This window comes from Polyodon spathula, chromosome 27 (assembly GCF_017654505.1).
Source record: "Polyodon spathula isolate WHYD16114869_AA chromosome 27, ASM1765450v1, whole genome shotgun sequence".
Classification (NCBI taxonomy): Eukaryota; Metazoa; Chordata; class Actinopteri; order Acipenseriformes; family Polyodontidae; genus Polyodon; species Polyodon spathula.
In genome coordinates, this window is record NC_054560.1 from 5,573,845 (window position 1) to 5,592,135 (window position 18,291).

Here is an 18,291-nt window from a genome sequence, read left to right on the forward strand (position 1 = left end):
CTAGAATTATAAAAACAACTTAATTGAGAGTCAATTGCAACTGCTTGGTTAAAAACATTTTATCCTGCATTCGTGTTGTACACCCTCTAGTGGTTAAATTTAGTCGTCTCTCCCTACACTTCAAACTGCTGATTGCTTGGCCCATAAATTGACAGCCGATCTGCTCTTGTGCATCATCTTGTGGGCTACTTGACAAACTGACAGATCTGGTATTCCTTGCTTTTGAAAGTTCCGATTACACTTAACAGAGCAACACACACAGATGAGAAAGCCAATAACCTTTTTTAAAATATGCAGGACATGTTGCCACACCTTATATAAAAGTCCCTGCATCACCTAGATTCTTTAGTGGAAAACAAATATGCTGGGCTTTGCTGAAAGGTAAATGTTATAATAGAATCTAAGATTAGATCTGTTTAACAGCTACGAAACAGGCAAAAAAAAAACAAAAGCACAATACCTAGGGCACAATCTGCCTTTGTAGACGCTCACTCCATGGAGTTGTGTGACGGATATAAAAACACAAGACACAAAATAAGATGGTATAACAGTTTTAATGTCTTTATACTGTTTTACAATTTCTTACTATACTTATTTACAACTTTTACACAGCACACGTAGTCTACCAGGTCACAATCTAGATTGTTATAAACTCCTTGAATATTCAGTTTTAAGCATTCTTTAAGCTGTACAAGTTGGCAGTTTTGGTTAATGTGGATGAAATGAAATGAAAGAAGTGCACACCGCAGACTTGCACCTCATCACTGGCAGGTTTGAATATTTTTTTTTTCTACCAAAAAAACAAAATTGTATCACACTCAGTTACTCTGTTGAAAGATTTCAACTACACCAATAAATACAGCACTCACTCCAGGAGTCAGATGCCACATGTAAAATAGAATAAAACAACACCAACACACATAAGATATTATAAGATTTTAAGAACTTGAATCATGCAATAGGTGTTAAAAGTGAGATGTTTTGAAATCAGCACTATTTCTGCAGGGTCTCATGACCACAAAACATGTATTCAAATAGGTCCACACACAAAGTCTGCATTTCAGAACAAATCTTGACTTGAACATTTGCATGTATTATTGAAAATTGGCATTGCAGATTTCAAATCACTTTTAATGAATACTAGACGGCAGTCTATATAGGTGCGATACACACCAAAAAACACCCCACAGTATTTTAAAAAAAAAATGCATTTAGAACAAGCTTTAATTCTTACAACTTCTGTTTCGATTACTTTTTTTGTTTTTGAATACAATGCAACCGTTTTGATATTTGCTGACTGCAGCAATGTTCTCGCTGCTGATGTTACCTCACAGCACCACTAGTAGCACTGAAACCTGCTGCAGTCCAACTTTAAAAAAAAAAAGCAGCAGCTACCAGCATTTAAAAGGACGTAAACTGGAATGGAAATGTAACACTGAGAAAGCAACAGGCTCCAGTACTGCAAGATAGTTTGGGAACCATAACCTATGATGTGTGAATACAAACATCAGAACAGCAGCAGTGATTTCAAAATCTATAAAAAAAGTGTAGAAACAGTGAAATGTGTAAAAGTTTAAGCAAGTTTATAAAACACAAAATCTAAAAAACAACTGGACCACAAAATAAGGATTCTTGGAACCAAAACAGTTTTTTGAGGTGGCTTTGTTTTGAGTGCTGTATAGGTTGTTAGACCAGTGCTTGTGTGTACAAATGCGATTTCAAAGAAAGTGTGAAATCTGGGAGACAGCCTTGCACTTGACAGTTTACCAAAAAATAAACCACAAAATAAAACTCAAATTGGACCTTAGCCAGGTCTTCAGTTCTGAATACTTACTTGCATATCTGACACCTGACATCTGTGCCTTCTTAAATTCACCAAAGATCAACTATATTTACAAAGACCAACTCAAAACTGTCCTGGACAAGAGACAAGACAAAGACTTACAGCAGAGCGAGTGACGGAAGGTGCATTCACTACATTATCAAGACGCTGATGGCCAAACAGTAGCGTCCCCATCTTTCTATTAAAAGTGCTTTTCTGTTAATGGAATCCACCATTGAAAATAACTCATCACAGGCTTCAAAACTGGGAATGCTAAACAAAAAAAAAGTACTAAGAAACATCAGGTTTATAGTTTGAACTTAAAACCCCTTTTTTGTTTAAAAAAAACCCCCAAAAACTGGTCATTGGATCAGCTCTCCATGTTGTACTTTGATTTTGAGAATAGCCAGCAATATAATTAACAAACATTTTCTTCTTGATTTTAAGAGAATACTTTTTTTGTACACTTTGCACATTATAACCCTATAATCATGACTTATTTAATTTTCATCCCAAACCTGACTTAAACCCCAATCCTGAAACAAACAAAACGCACATGAAACGAAGTCCTTGACTGGCTTTCTTTTTTTTTTTTTTTTTCTCCTTGCAAAAGGAAATAAGAAATACAGAGAGCGTGGGTCATGCATGTGGGTTTTTCCCCCCTGTTGTATTCCCAGTAAAATCTTTTGCATTGTTCTTTCCAGTTTTATCGTATTCTGGTGAAGAGGTTTAAAACAGATACAGATTCCTGCCAATACAAAAAAAAAAAAAAAGTTAAGACTTTGCAAGTTTATTTAAAACAGCAATTCCAGTCCACTGAAAATGCAGCCCCCTGATTCTGTCAAATTTGATGCGTTTCATTCTCATCGACCATCTCAGACACCCCATTCAAAACTCCCTGTACTCACTCCGGAATTCTCAAACCACACATGTGATAACAGACTTCATGAAAAGAACTCAACCAATAACCATGGACAGCATTGGCTCAGTGACCTCTTGTGATATTTCCATACCTTTGTTGAGCGTGTTTTGCTAAATACGTTCCAGAACCTCAGCGTTTCATCCCCTGCTCCTGTTACTATTGCTTCTCCATCTGGAGACATTGCCTGGGAAACAAGAAAGGTGAAAGTTACAGCTTAAATACTGGCAAGAAAAAAAAAAAAAAAAAACATCAAGGCAGATATTATGCATTACATGTTACAATAACTTTAGGATCCAAAACCCCAAATTCTATACAAAGATCCCCAATATAAGAACCAGAGGGGAGAAACAAATCCGCAATGTGCACAGAAGCAGCTCTTACCAGGTACAGGACTCTGTACGAGTGCCCGGTGAGCTTGGCAGCCTGTGTTAACGAAGGGTATTTCCACACCAGGATCTGGTTTTGAGAATAGCCATGTGTGCTCACCTGCATAAGGAAACAGACAGGATAAGGAAAGAAAACAGGTCAGGGTAAAAAGGTAATAACCACCCGATCGAGCAATAAACTAAACAAAAAAGTGTGTGTCTCCACACGTTAATTACTGTAATATAGGAGAGCCTGGGAATAGCAAAATCAATGCCTCTAAAGACTACAGCTCTGGCCAAAAGAGTTGCATCGCCCTATAGAATTAACTAATTTAGCTTCATAAAGTCGAATGAAACCTGTTGGATGTTACGTTAACATTTAGTAATTTTCCTCCATAGACTTAATGAAAAAAAAAATTACGAATTTAAAAACCATGTGACATTTCAAAATCTAACATGAAATACTGTACTACTATTCTGGCTTTCTGTAGGCTTTTGAGGATTAATCCTAAAATTCTAGGTGATGCTAAACTTTTGCCCAGAGCTGGTACTTCTATTGGGAATCATTTACGCAAGCGCCTATGCCTGTTGGGAGGATGGTCTCCAAGGGAGGCTGTGTACGCACCAGTTCGTTGGCGTGTTTGGACCAGGCTAGGTTGCAGACCTGGGAGCCCGTGTCTATGCACTGCAGGGGCTGCCCAGTCAGGGTGTTCCAGAAGCGGATGCAGCGATCAGCGGTGCCCCCGCCAGAGGCCAGGAGCCCGTGCTGGTGTGGGGACCACGCGATAGCCTTCACTGCAGCCAGGTGCTCTGTGTACTGCTGCACAGGGATCGTACTGGAGTGGTTCCACACTAGCAACTGGACAATGGAAACAGACAGCTGACAGTCAGCATTCAACATCAGCTCTCTAAAAGCAGACCAATTACATAAAAAAAACACTCCAAAAGATCACAGGATCTTAAAGTAATAACCAATATATTTGATCTTTAGTTATTACTGTTCCCCCTGCTGCATCCTTTCTGTAAGGTGACATGATGGGATTGCAGACAGACCATTGGAGAGAGTTTGAAATTGAACACTCGAGGTTTATAAAAGCAAGCAGAAGAGCCCCACCTTGTTGTCATTGCCTCCAGAGGCAAGCAGCTGGTGGTCGGTGCTCCACTTCAAGCCGCACACCTCCTGCCTGTGTCCCTGCAGCCGACGCTCTGACTGCAGTGGAGGCGTACGGATATCCCGCTGCAGAATCATGCGGTCCCGACTGCCAGAGGAGAGCTGGTCCGCGTTCCAGGCCAGAGCACCTGGGGAGAGGAGAGAGAGAGAGGAAATGAAGCTGACCGCCAATACGTCTAGGGCGACTGATTCACCGGACAGATTCCAGGTGAACTCACCCACTCGAGCAGTGTGCCCTTCCAACGTTGAGGTCTTCTTCCCAGCTGCTGCGTCCCAGATCTGTACAAAGCCCTTGTGGGTTCCAACAGCAACCAGATTCCCCTGTAAGAAACAAACACCCACCGTTAGTCAGCTTAGCGTTCTCTGACCATTACGATTAGGCAATTACATTACCTTCAAATAAATGCCATTCTAGATCAAGGAAACAAATGGAATTACATGCAATTTGCTTTCAAAAAGACTATCTATCTCTACGCTGTTAAGTATTCCACTTACTCTTTCCGACCAGCCAACAGACGTAACTGAATCTCCTTCCACTGACAGGTCACAAAGACGGGTCACCTGAAAAACACCACCGGTCTCACGTTAAAGACATTGACATTTACACCAAGTGACTTCACGAACCAATCAAAACCAGCCACTAGTTAGGGATTCAAATTCCAGGAAGTTCTCACCTGGCTGGTGCAAGCACTCCACAGGTAGACGCAGGTGCCCAGCCCCACACTGAGCACATTGAGAGATGACCAGTCCACCAGGTTTAGATAGAAGTCGTCCTGGAGCTCTGGGGCATCAAGCACTTTAAACGGGATCTTAGAAATCTTCCGCGTTGGCTTTCGCGGGGACCTTAACAGTTTCTGACTGTTAAAACATACATTTAAAATAAGTAAGCAATACAGTCTGTGTATACTTAATAACATACAACTATTCTGTGCCACTTTATTGAATTTTTGCAATCAAACGAGGCAGACTTTACATGTCACCCCCTTCTATATCAACCCAAATGTTGGATGTGATGACGTTTACGATTCAAAAGAGGAGCCTTGTTAGGTTGAAATTCAGTTAACCTGACAATACTAAACACACAAATCCTGTAAACCCCCATGACATTCAAATAAAACATGGGTGGGGAGTGCTTTGGCCATACAGGTAGGTGTTTCAACTGACTGGGTGCCACAGTTTAGTAACGCACTGAGGTTGAACTACCTACAAGGAGTTCACTCCCAGGCAGGGTTACTCCCTGCACATCTTACCTCTTACTGCTAACAGGGGATAATGAATAGGGTGACACGTCATTTCCATCATCCGGACTGGCGCGCTTGGCACTGAGGGAGTACTGGACAACACAAATGAAAAAACACAGGATGTTAATTTCCAGCAGAACTAATTCAGGTTGGGAACTACAGCCTGCATCAGGTCATCATGGTCCCATAAGAATGAAGAGATGCAATACAGATGTTACATGAGCGCTTCAAACAGGTTTAAGAATCACCACAATCTTTTAGCATCTTGCTGTGCCTGCAGCGTTTCTGTTGCAAACGAGAAGCCCGGTTAAACGAAGCTCGAAATACTTACACTGAAAAGGCTTCTCTTCTCTGGGGTGGAGGGCTGTAACCTCCTGTCTTCTGTCTGGGGGTCTTGCACCTTCTCAATTCCAGCCCCCAGCAACTCGTTCTTTAACAAGGCAGAATAGGCAAGACCATCCGCTGAGGGAAAAAACCCAATATATTGGCAATTTTCACGTTGTGGCTTGGAACTTGGTTTCAGCTCAGTGCTTGGCACAGCAGTGCAGACTTGGGATTTCATACAGCGAAGTTGCCTCAAACTAGGTCTCCCGGGACCAGGTTTCAAGACGGTTTCTGAAAAAGTGGCTTTGTGTTCCCTCAGCTTTCCACCTGAAAGAGCATTTAACAGCCCAAGGTGTCAGTCGGAATGAATGATAATTACCTTTGCTGTTATCAGCTGTTGCATCCTTTGTTTTTCTGTTTTGACTGGGGGACTTCTCGTTTTCCTAAACACAAAACCCAGATACTGTCAGAAGGGCTACGCTTAGCACAGGCTAACTAAACCAAAAAACTAAAACGCAGAGTTGTTTTAAACGACCCAACCGCACTGAACTTTCACATCACCCTGCAGCTATTTGAAAAGACCCTATTGCTTTACTCCAGCAAAGTAAACAATAGGGTTCCTGTGCTAGTTTCCTACGGCACGTGGGAATGTGGGTCAGGCTCTCCACGCTGTTTGTTTTTTCTCGCTCGATTGCCACTCACATTTATTCTGTGGAAGTTGATGCTCCAGTTCGCCCCTGCCCTGGATGGGATGAATCTGTCTCCGTGTTTACTGGGGGAGGACATGGGCGAGTTTGTGGGGGTCAGGGTCCGTCTGACTTCTGGAGTCTAAAAGCACGTGGAAACAAAGCAGTGACACAGAACTAAATGACTGATGCACTTGGAAAACAGAAGCCAGACATAACGAAACTTTAAGATTTAAATCCAGAACTTAGCAAAACACTTATACACTACAGGACGCATCTAGTGTACTTGGGAGAAATCGGACCAAGCATCCTACATTACCAATAAAGAATCCTTGACAACTTATCTCCTTGCACACTCAATGCACTTTTTACCTATTCATTTTTGCTGGGGCTTTTGTATTCAAGACAAGTTATGGATGTTTCCAGAGGAACAGTGTCATAACTACAAGGAGGAACAGGCTTCCCTGAAGGCAACAGTCATTAAGAAAGTCACATCTCTCTACAGAACAATGTCTTGCAGACTCATATTGAGAGTGTATTAATGCATATTACATAATAAACCCCAGCACACTTACAGAGGGGCTGGCGTTCTCATTGTGAATGTTAATCTGCAGAAGGAGACGTCGCTCATAGTCCTGGTCCATCCTGGGAGAGAAGAGGAAGAATGCTTTTGTCCCAGCAACAAGAGGTTACCTGAAATATAACAGATCATAAAAAAGTTAACATCCCCCAAACAGAACAGTGCATTTTTCAAGTGTATTTTTACACATCAATGTTTACTGTACATTTCTCATTCTATATTCAACTGTAAAAATAATAATGCAAAACCATAGCAAATCTGATTATGTCTGAAGGAACACTGAAATCTCACACCCGAGAGGAATTCTACTATATTAGTATTGTTCCCAGAAGGCAAGTGCAACTCAAATGCCCATCCTACTGATACTCCTGGCCCCTGAGCTCCTGTTATGACCCTGCTTGTCTGACCCTGAGCTACCTCTGCTTTCATACAAGAAACTCATTTGCATCTCCCTACCCTAGCCTGATACACTTACCTTCTTTCTTCACCCATTTTTCTTGATTGTACCATTTTGTAACAATGTAAATAAATAAATTAAACGCAATCGACTTAAACCAAAACTCTATTCACATTGTTCAGGATTCTCCCTTCGGTCAGCCTTCGTGTAGTTGGGATAACATAGCCTGGATACCTATCTAACCTGAAGCATCACTGCTGCTGCCTTGGTTTTCTTTGCAAATAGACCATCACAATCTAGCACTTACCCTAATGTATGCCAGCGTATTTAAAGTTCAAAGCAGCTCTGAAATTTTTCAGACTTGGTAGAAGAGATCTCTAAATACCACATCTCACACCCCAATAATACATTTTACACTAGCACAGCTTTTGACCGTTTTTATCCAGCTGGTTAAAACTGTGTTTTATTTGTTAACCAATTTTGCTTTTCTAAATAAACGGGTTATTTCTCGCCATACAGACTAAAGCAGTACTCCATCTATATTTTACCAACTACAAAAATTCCAAATGCATGGCAATGTTAGTGGTTTTTCGCACTTAATATCATGCAACACAAAAGCTGTTAGCAGTATAGTGTTGCTGTCCTTCACGTCTTGAAATAAGCAGCTTCCTACACAAAAGCTACAGCAGTAGCAGCCCTGCTAACCCCTCAGGAAGGAGCCAGCTGTCAGCAATCGTCAGGACTGTTGTGGTCTGCAAATACTCGTCCTGATTAATCTCTAGTCTAAACTACATCTCTTCTTAGGATGCACAGCCCACAACAAACATCACAAACATACTCACATTTACCGCAACGTCGAAACAAGTTGAAAGCTCTCAATTTTAAACAGTTTCTCCTTTAAAGACGACTCGTCACCCCCAGGGCACACTTTGAAAATATAAGTGTGTGTAATTCACTTTGAAATAAATACGTACCAGTTAAAAAATAAATAAACGCAATGCCCCTATGCAATGGTATATTGTTACCCGCCGCAGAGTGAGTGGGGAGAGGTCTGATTTCTTTCACACTCGCTGGTGCTCGACACAGTTAAATAAACAAATAGATAAGCATGCCTTCCGGACCGCTGCTGCATTCGCGTTTGTGGTTTGTTTTTTTTTGGTTTGTTTTGTTTTGTTTTTTTAAACAAATCACAAATTTGACTTCTCAATCTCTCCCAATATGGCTGACAGCGAGAGAAGATTTATAATACCTTCCCCCCCCCCCCGCGCAGGACTCTGGGAGACAGAAGTGACGTCAAACTTTTCGAATCAATACAAGAATAAAAAAGGGACGTTGTCACGGAAACCGAGGTGGGCGTTACCGAGTTTATAATCTGAGCTAATTTTTGTTAGTTTTGAAATTAAAATCGTCTCCGTGCGTTAGCAGCACCCACAAAATGTGTACAATGCAAGCTAAATATATATAAAGCGCTCCCAAGACCAAATTCTGCATCTTAAAAAAAATAAAAATAAAAAATAAAAGCATTTGGAAAGCAGTAAACGAGTACGATCGCTAGAGGGATCCCTTCTGCCATGACTTCGCTCAGACCTCAAGCCGGGCATAATGATTCCTGCGTCTCTGGACTCGATTGCAATGTTCATGATGTTGTACATGCTGATGAAACGAAGGAGTGATATAAACAATGTCCCAGAGAGGAGGAGGTCTGCTCCCTGTTACGCGATTATTTCCAGCAGCAGCAAGAGTAGGGAGTGAGCAGTGAGGCTGTCAAAAGCGACTCCGCTGCCCGTTCTGAAGTGCGTTCTTGTTGAGCACCATGCTCGTTTCCATAGTAAAAGCTTTCATTAAAAAAAAAAAAAAAAAAAAAAAAAAACTCTCAGCATCTACTGTATTGAGCCATGCTCTGTGCTCAACCAGCCTGCCCTGGGAATGCTTTACTGCCATTCTCCACAGTGAGACCTGAACCAAGCTTCTCAATTCATAAAATAGAAAAAATAAAAAAGAACAGTGCCCCCTGCTTACCTCATTGCCCCCTTTTTCTAACCATTTGCTCGTGGGGGTAGTTTTTGTCAGTGTTATGAAACTAGAGGTAACATGTTTCACTGCTGTATCTCCTCTAGCAGTGATTTATAATGCTATTAGGTGTCTAGTTTTGTATATACTCGATTGAATGGTTGCAATTTCACTGCAACTTCATTTTGTACTTTTTTTTTTTTTTTTACTTTAAATCATTTTTACAGATCTAAAGGTGTTTGTGCATGTGTGCACTTCTGTAAACTAGTGCAGTCACATGCATGCAATTGCTTAAATAACCCCCCCCCCCCAAAAAAAAGTAATCCGCAGGCTAATACATAGAATTCCTACCACCCTGGCTGAGGGAGCTAGCTCAGCTCACCTGGTGCAATGGTAGCTTTGCAGCCTGGAAGCTGCGAGTTCAAATCGTGAAATCCCATGAGCATTGTTATGGGTATTGCCGCTTGCATAAGTGCTTGACCCCATTCAAATTCAGCTTCTATTATGAGCACTCAGCTTTGGATAACATTAAGAGGATGTCAAGTTACTGCTGGATCTGCAGTTTATTAGTATACTCTGCTGTGAAGCAAAAACGCCGTAAGCCTGTAACTTGATTGCTGTTTGGTAAATCCTTTTAAAGATCGTTTTTAAAACACATATGGCGTTCTGTTTTAATATTGATGCTTGAGCCTGCCTTTCGGGGATTACCACTGAAACACGTGTTTGGTGCATTTATAACGTGCTGTATGCATGTATAACGCTGCCGTGTGATTGTGCAGAAACACACACATTTGCATTCAGATTTTTTTTTTTTTTTTGAGGGGGGGGGGGCTCATAACATTCACATTAACTGCTATTTTTTTTAATTTTTCATTTCAACTGTTGCGATGTTAGTTTACGTCACGTTTTATGTGCTCTTGCGACACACGAATGAAAAGTATCGCGTGATTACGTAGAACGCACTTCTGCAAAGCCCTCGTGAGACTAAACCAAATGCGTTGGGAGGGGGAGGGGGGCGGTGGCGAAAAATAGGTATTTCATCAACCAAAAAACACAGTCAGCAATATAATCTACATTGATCTATGTTGTTTGTGTAGTGTATGCACAGACACATACACTTTTCTGAGGTGTCATTAAAATGAAACCGAAACGGTGATTTGTCTCTGTTTCCCCCTCCTGGTGGAATGGTTGTGCCGGCTGCGTGTGAGTGAAGATGGCTGCGAGCTGCGTGTGTTTTAAGAGTAAGTCGATTCATTTTAATTATATTTCGCTTTTAACACCAGCTGTATAGTATTTATTCACCTCTTGGTATACACGTCAGACACCGTTTATAAATAAGTTATTCTATCTTGTGAAAGTTATCTTGCAAAACCATTTCTCCCATCAAAGATTACAAAACCGATCATTGAATGGTAAAATGTGCATGCGAAATATTTTTTTAGCTGTATATGTTTTCGAAAGTGATCATTACTATCTAAACGAAATGACAGACTATCCTGAAATTAACCAGCAGTAATGCAAACGTGATTACAATTTCAGTGATACAAATGACTTACTATAAAATCTAATAATATACTGCAATATTCTAAATGGAAAATTAATTCATAGGCACACCCGACTGTAAACTTGATTTAGATATCGTGATAATGTTGGGCTATCCCAGCCAGTTGAACGATTTGTGTATTTAAATAATTTACATAACTTTGAGAAATATATCCGACATACATGCCAGTGTTTCTATTCTTAGGAGAGTACTAGGGACAGTCTGCAAACCCGACAGTTACACCGTTAGTTTTTCAATAAAAACGCATTTGTCAACCCCCACAATTACTTGTGCTTCCTTTTAAAATGTCTATGGTGCTAAATGTCTTCTGCTTCCTTTGCAGACTGAATATCTGCTCCTGTTGTCATTTTAAAAAGTTACCAAATAGTTGAAGAGGAGTTAAACGAACCGCACAACATAGTTACGCAAATGACCAATGACAAGGACATTGAAGCCGTTGGCAAAACGCTGGTGGACACGAAGCAGTGTCTGAAAGCTCGTTTTCGGGCGCTCTTCACCCTGAGGAACCTCGGGGGCAAGGCAGCCATAGACTGGATAAGCCAGGCGTTCAGTGACGACTCGGCTCTCCTGAAACATGAGCTGGCTTTCTGCTTGGGGCAGATGCAGGATGAGTATGCAATTCCAGTCCTGATCAAAGTGCTTGAAGATACAAACCAAGAGCCAATGGTTAGACACGAAGCAGGTGTGTGTAGCTCTATAACCTCTTGGACTAAAGCAGAGGGAACACAAAGCCACTTTTTCAGGAACGTTCCAGGAGACCACCAGGAGACCTAGTCTCAGGTAACTTTGCTTTATCAAACCCCAAGTCTCCAGTGGTGTGAAACCTAGACTCCACGTCCCAAGCCACAAAGTGACTTTGTGTTCCCTCGACTTTATTCTTACTTTTGCTTCTTCCCAGCAAAAGTAACTGTTAGTTTCCAACACAGTGATCCTTGTAACATTGTTGCATGCCATCATTAATCTCCACACCACTTATTCTTCTATGTAGTTGCCAGAGGCTTTGCTGATAATTGTTGCTTGGTTTTAGACAGACAACCCTGTTAAAACAGCCGTCAGCATTCAACTGGAAATCAAGGAAGCCAGTGACAGTGTATTTGTAACTTGAAAATGTTTCTTTTCCTTTAGGGGAGGCATTAGGAGCCATTGGAAACTCCAGAGTGCTGGATGTACTGAAGCGCTACTCTGAGGATCCGGTGATAGAGGTTAGGAGATTGCTTTTTCATACTCTTGCTAGGATTGGGAGGGGGCTATATACTTACCAGAGATACAGTCTGTATTCAATGGCATTTTTTTTTTATTAGTGTAGTGTATTCAGGACGTCTAGACGTTTTAAAGAGCATTTCAAGGAAGTGTTCTTTTCACTCCCTCTTAACTGGTTCAGTTACCTTAGTTTAATTATCGTTGATTGAATAGCAGCGTAGAAAGGACGGTTTGTGATTTGAAGTGCTTGTAGTTGAAGGTGCTAAAGAGTTGTTCCTCCTCCTTCAAGGTTGCCGAGACCTGTCAGTTGGCGCTGAGTAGAATTGAGTGGCTGAACAGTGCTTCGGAGCAGTGTGGAGATGAGAACCCGTATTTGTCTGTGGACCCCGCACCGCCGGCCCAGGAGAAGGACGTCCAGAAGCTGAGAGCCAGGCTCCTGAGCGAGGCCTTGCCTCTGTTTGAGCGCTACCGCGCCATGTTCGCCCTCCGGAACCTGGGCACGGAGGAGGCTGTGCTCTCCCTGGCAGACGGTAACGCCAAAAGATATTCAACAGAAGAAAAGGGGTGGCAGTGATAATGTTACCTTTTTTTTTTTTTTTTTTTTTTTTTTTATTAATTTTTGTATTTGTTTTTTTAATCCCATTTTGTATTTCATTTTTTTTTTTTGCTTGAAAAGAACAGGCTGTAATAGCAATAGCTTCTTTTTAAGAAGTGTAAGCGTGTAATTCAACACACAAATGCAAAAACAAGTGCCTACTGTTAGCCCTCTTATCAAAGTCTGTCCGCTGTGCTGTCTTGCCCATTGTGACACAAACAAACCAGGGAGATGCAGTCTGTGTCTAACAGGATATAGGACAGGGATTCAATTCCACTACAAATCAGTCAGCGAACAGTGGAAGACACACAAGTTCATGTTTTAACCTTTTCCTTTAAGGTCTGCAGTGTGGCAGCGCCCTGTTCCGCCACGAGATCGGTTATGTCCTGGGGCAGATGCAGCACGAGGCCAGCGTGCCCCACCTGAGCGCGGCTCTGGCCAGGCAGGAGGAGAACGCCATGGTGAGGCACGAGTGCGCGGAGGCTCTGGGCTCCATCGGAAAGGAGTCCTGTCTGCAGGCACTGCGAACCTTCCTGGGTGACGAGGAGAGGGTGGTGCAGGAGAGCTGTGAGGTGGCACTCGACATGCATGAGTATGAGAACAGTGACCAGTTCCAGTATGCAGACGGGATACTCAAACTGCAGGGGGCGCAATAGTGAACTGACTGACAGAAGTTTTTGCTTGCAAACTGAGTCCTGTTCCATAACAGTTTCAGTCTAGCTAACACGGCTTCGCACTATAGCTATGGAGGCCCAAATTTTTTCTGCCTTTTTTTTTTCATTCTGACATCTGTTTTTTACATTTAAAAAACAAGAGTGTAATTTATTTATAAGCAGTACAAGTTTGGGTGCATTTGCCATATGCAGCAGATAGTAAAATCAAGGTATATAATTATACTGCGAAACAGCAGGTCTGTTGTTACAGATGGGTAAAATCTAACTGTTGTTGGTTCTATGTTAAAAAGAATTGGTTGGGATAAAAAAATGCATATATGTAGCCTTGGTATGTTATATATATACCTTTTTGCATGCTTTCTAGTAGTTCATTATACATCAAAGTTCTATCCGATAATGCCCACCTGACCACCAGAAATGATCGCACCTTGAATGCACGTGTACTGCAAATGGGATTAAGCCAGTGTTAAATAAAAGATGATGTGCAGTGAACATTTCTTCTTCAGTCTTACTGTGTGACACCATTAAGCTGTCTCCCTGTTAATTCATTAAGCCCTGCGCTAAGAGGAGGAGCACGAGGCGGCACTAGAAATGAGTTTGTGAGTCAACAGTACATTTAACGTGAAAATGTTGGTAGTGCATTTTTTATTTTATAAGATTACCTACTTTTGTACGGGTTGGTTATACTTTGCAGTGCTGCTGTGGGAGAGGCAACGTTTACAGCAGAGCAGTTACAGGAAGGAGGAGGCACCATGTGACATCAGAGTCGTACTCGCTGCTTTAACTGCTTGTTAAGCAACAGCAGTAACAAGCATGAGAATGATTTGTGTATAAAATCATTTATGGGATAAAGTATCTTAACCTGAAGAGAGCTTTCTCGTTAGGAGTCATTTCTGACAGGCAGGGCTATGGGGCCCATCACCCTCTAAAGGTGAGCTGTAGAAGGGGAGAGGAGGAAAGAATAGCTGCAAACTTCTCAAGTAATGTCGCCATTTATCTCTTGAGAAGTGTTCCCTCATGAAGATAACAGCAAGAACATAGCATTTTCACAAGGGCACAAAACCCGTTCATGGGTGGCATCTTTCACAGCCAAATACACTTACGAAGGCACTTGCCAAACCTTCACGACGCATGCCACGCACAGAATCGAAAATTAGAGATCAAGGGTTATCCAAGGGTTTTGGGTTAAAACGGTAAAATCCTAAACCAGGCAAGCCAGATTGGTAACGACAGGCTTGTGAGATTGCATGAGTTGTACTCGCCTTGATACAGCAATCGCGTGAAAGTGTTAGTCCGTGTGACGGCTGTGTTAGACTATTCTCGCCATCAGTGACTGTCAGTGGGAGAGGAAGAGATTATTAACAAGGCATCAAATAAAGAAACAGATGATCAGAACAAATCTGTTCTACAAATAAGGGTGTATGCTGCTTAATCAACACACTTCCTTAAACCATTAGAGAGTGACTTGATACTTGTGTGGAATATCACAGTTATCCTGACCTTCGTATCTCACTTTCGGTTCAATTCATCACATCTGTTAGAGCTATGATGAGCATCACTGTGGCTTCAAAACATGCCTATAGATCAGCTGGTCATTTTTAGTGCATTCTATATGGCTTGCTAAATGGGGAGCAAAGTTTTGGGTTTGACCATGGATTGTGAGTTTGAAAGTTTCTGTTAAAATGTTCATGCCAACCACCGTGGTCACACTCTTGCTGCCATCAACAGCAGTTTCTTGTGTGGCCAGGCCTTAAGGATACAAACATGTCTCTTTGCCTGTGTTATCACCATATTAGTAATGCATTTAGTAAACAAGCACACAGCCAGCCAACAGACTAAATGAGAGGGCCAGAGCGGGATTAGGAGCAGGGAGGGATAGAGGATCATAAGCAGAAAGTATTAACGACAATGAGAAGTCTACGAATAAGCAACATTCAACAAACCTCTACTGAGAGAGAGAGCAGCGGACCTGAAAATTTTTTATCAAACAACAGAATAATGCATCCTATCATGATTGGGATTTGCGTGGTAAACATAACCCTGACCATCACGTACTGGTCATTCGTCATGGCCGAAGTCATTTCGAAAGGAGGAAAGGTTGAGGAGGAGAGAAAACCTAACCCAGCTTAAAAAAAAAAGAGATGCCACTAGACAAGCAAGCCTCGGTTCAGTGCTTCTAACTAATTATGTAAAGTCCACAGCTTCTGCAGTTAATGTGTGGGCTCCCTGCTGATAGCAGCCCCTAGAAGAGAACTGGGGGTATTTTATTAGACTCTTTCACCATTTTTTCTTGCTTTTTTTTTTTTGTCTAGATTGTAATGGATCCAAAGTATTGGCCTTTGAGCAATTGCACCCATTTTGTGTTTTTATTTTTTATTTGGCGGTGGTTGTCTATCCTGAAGATTTAAAGACCGGGAAAACTGAGATAGAGAAAGCTGGATGGATCACAAAAAGGTCTACGGTTGGAATCAAGCACACCCTGTTCTTCTCAAGACAAAGTGTCCAGCTTTATAAGGTAAAGTGTCTCTGGACTAAGCAAAAATGGCAAAGGTCGCAGAAGTCCTGCTATTTTCAATATTAAAAGAATAAATTATATGAAATTTGAGAAGAGGGCAGAGACAAGTAAGAGACCCGAGACTCACCAGGAGGATGGACAAGAGCTTGGAGAGGAAGACGTGGCTCTGGAGAGGAAGGAGGACATGCTGGAGACCTGTGCTGTCCCAGAAAATAAAGACCAGCTTACTTCCGTGAGCTGGGGAAACAGAATGGGCCCGGGGGTTCAATGGTGCCGTTAAAACCACTTAAACTATGAACGCATCCTAAAAAACTAAAAGAATGTGGTAGCTTCTAATGTGGTTTTTGCACATTTATGGTTATACATTAAAGCTGCTGTTTGTGTCTCACAATCATATTGAATGTTGCACCAAAATTAATTTTTGTCAGTGTGTAATGTGTTTAACCCCTCAGTAGTCTTGTAACCTTGTCTTAGAGGCTAATTTCAGTAGTGTATACCATTGTGTAATGAACTATAGTCCACTGAGCTGTATACTGAGCACTTATTGCTTGAATCTAAAGAGCGGGATCATTCCGTCATTATTTCTGTGTCACGTCAAGGGATGCTGATGTGAAAAAGCAACACTTTAAAATTAAGAAAAATCACCACTTTAAAATTAGAAAAAAGAGAGTGGAAGGATAGGTTCTGATGGAATAAAATTGTGAACGCATGGACTGTGTGCGCAAGAGAGTGTCCTGTCCACACTCAGGCATGGATAATTATACACTTTAGAATTTTTTTTTTTTAAACCCAGATTAATGCACATTGTAAGTCCAACTTTAAAAATACATTTCAACAAACTTCATGGACACCTGCTGAATTCCTTCCTCCTGCAAATGCACAGGGTCCAGCAATTTGTTATTACAGGTTATTCATTTCATTTCTGTAATTCCAATTAAACAGTTATAAAAGGAACTCTGTGTATTCTGAAGACAATATGCAGGTCTACTTGAAGTACATTCATTTTAATATTTGGCAGTAATATGGAAACATTTGAAAACTAGTACATTATGTTTGTAATATAAATGGTTTGATTGGCATTCTAATAAATACATTTTGGAACTAAATGTTGTTCTGAGTTTCTTTGATCACCTATTGCATTAATGTACAGTACAAAAGAGGGCTGAAGCCACTACTTTGCAGTGCTGCTGTAGACTAACCTAAACTATCATTGTCTGTACCAGTGTTTCAGGACAGTGAATGCACAACCCCTTTTAATACTATATATATGCAGCACAACTTCACTGTTACTGCACTTATTGTTCGCGTGTACAGCTGTAGAAGTGTACAGGACATTCTGATCTCACTGTAGCTCACATCCTTGCCACAGCATGTGCCCCCTAGGTGGCACTGTTTACTGTATGAAACCACATTGTAAATAAAAAGAAAGTGATGGCATCGTTTTTAAAAGGCAACCTTCTGTCCACCTTGAGGCCTTCTTCCCATTCGGGAAAAATGAGCAGATCTGATCCTGCTGCTACCTGCAGCAGTGGGAGGTTATAAAACGTCACCTGCAACCTTCACCGTAGCTTCGAAAGAAAGCCAGGTACATAAATATTAGCAGAGGCCATAGTGCTCTGGTAATTAAATAGGTTACCTGTGTGTGTCGGTTCATTATTTAGTCTATTCAAATGTATCACTGTGGTGGCAGCCACCTATAAGTGACTCGCTGTAGCTGCCCTTGTGCTACCATTGCCTCGTAATGGATTACCATTCCAACTGCAGATCTTCTGGTAAGATCTCTCCAATCAGGACTATAAATAGATTAAGCTGACAGATACATGACTAGCATATCTGCTTTGCTGTTGCTGTTTGTGTAACCTCAGAAAAAAACCAAGACGCTGTCATTCTTGTTTGAAACCCTATCCTCTTACACTATAAACCCCTAAGGTCTTACGCAATGACCTCAGCGATAGAAATCGGCAGTGTTGTCATGCAAATCCAATCTCAGGCTCAAGCCGTGTATTAAAAGAGTGCTAATCAGTGCTCTCAAATCTTACTAGAAATCTCTGGACAACTCCTGCCCTCTGTGAAAGACCTGGGGGCTCTTTGCTTGTATTTTATACTTGATTGTTTTTAGAATATGTCGTTATAGAAGACAATGCTACAGTTTCTGGGCATATTATTTTTTATGTAGCATCTCGGGATTCAGATTCTGTTGTTATTTTTTAAATACGGATTGACAA

General features: G+C 41.4%; 2 protein-coding genes across 5 annotated transcripts; one reads left to right on the forward strand and one right to left on the reverse strand.

The window, feature by feature from the left end:
* Positions 1–538: 538 nt before the first annotated feature.
* Positions 539–9,214, reverse strand: fzr1a (fizzy/cell division cycle 20 related 1a). Of its 4 annotated transcripts, none has more exons than XM_041231018.1 (14): positions 9,096–9,214; positions 7,107–7,224; positions 6,548–6,673; positions 6,225–6,288; positions 5,853–5,983; positions 5,531–5,613; positions 4,955–5,138; positions 4,776–4,841; positions 4,499–4,601; positions 4,224–4,408; positions 3,735–3,968; positions 3,126–3,230; positions 2,836–2,928; positions 539–2,570 (listed from the first exon to the last, which is right to left on the reverse strand). In XM_041231018.1, exons 2-14 carry the CDS (start codon positions 7,173–7,175, stop codon positions 2,529–2,531), a joined length of 1,485 nt encoding a protein of 494 aa, XP_041086952.1. In that variant the 5' UTR covers positions 7,176–7,224; positions 9,096–9,214; the 3' UTR covers positions 539–2,528. The 4 variants fall into 4 exon arrangements, with proteins under 4 accessions (XP_041086952.1, XP_041086953.1, XP_041086951.1 ...); XM_041231019.1 differs by lacking the exon at positions 9,096–9,214 and adding an exon at positions 8,351–8,773 and having other exon boundaries at positions 5,853–5,980; XM_041231017.1 differs by lacking the exon at positions 9,096–9,214 and adding an exon at positions 8,483–8,772.
* Positions 9,215–10,661: 1,447 nt separating this feature from the next.
* Positions 10,662–16,821, forward strand: dohh (deoxyhypusine hydroxylase/monooxygenase). Its single transcript, XM_041231152.1, has 5 exons — positions 10,662–10,759; positions 11,405–11,764; positions 12,208–12,284; positions 12,572–12,812; positions 13,217–16,821. The coding sequence occupies exons 2-5, from the start codon at positions 11,491–11,493 to the stop codon at positions 13,531–13,533; spliced, it is 909 nt and encodes a 302-aa protein (XP_041087086.1). The 5' UTR covers positions 10,662–10,759; positions 11,405–11,490; the 3' UTR covers positions 13,534–16,821.
* The last annotated feature ends 1,470 nt before the right edge of the window (positions 16,822–18,291 follow it).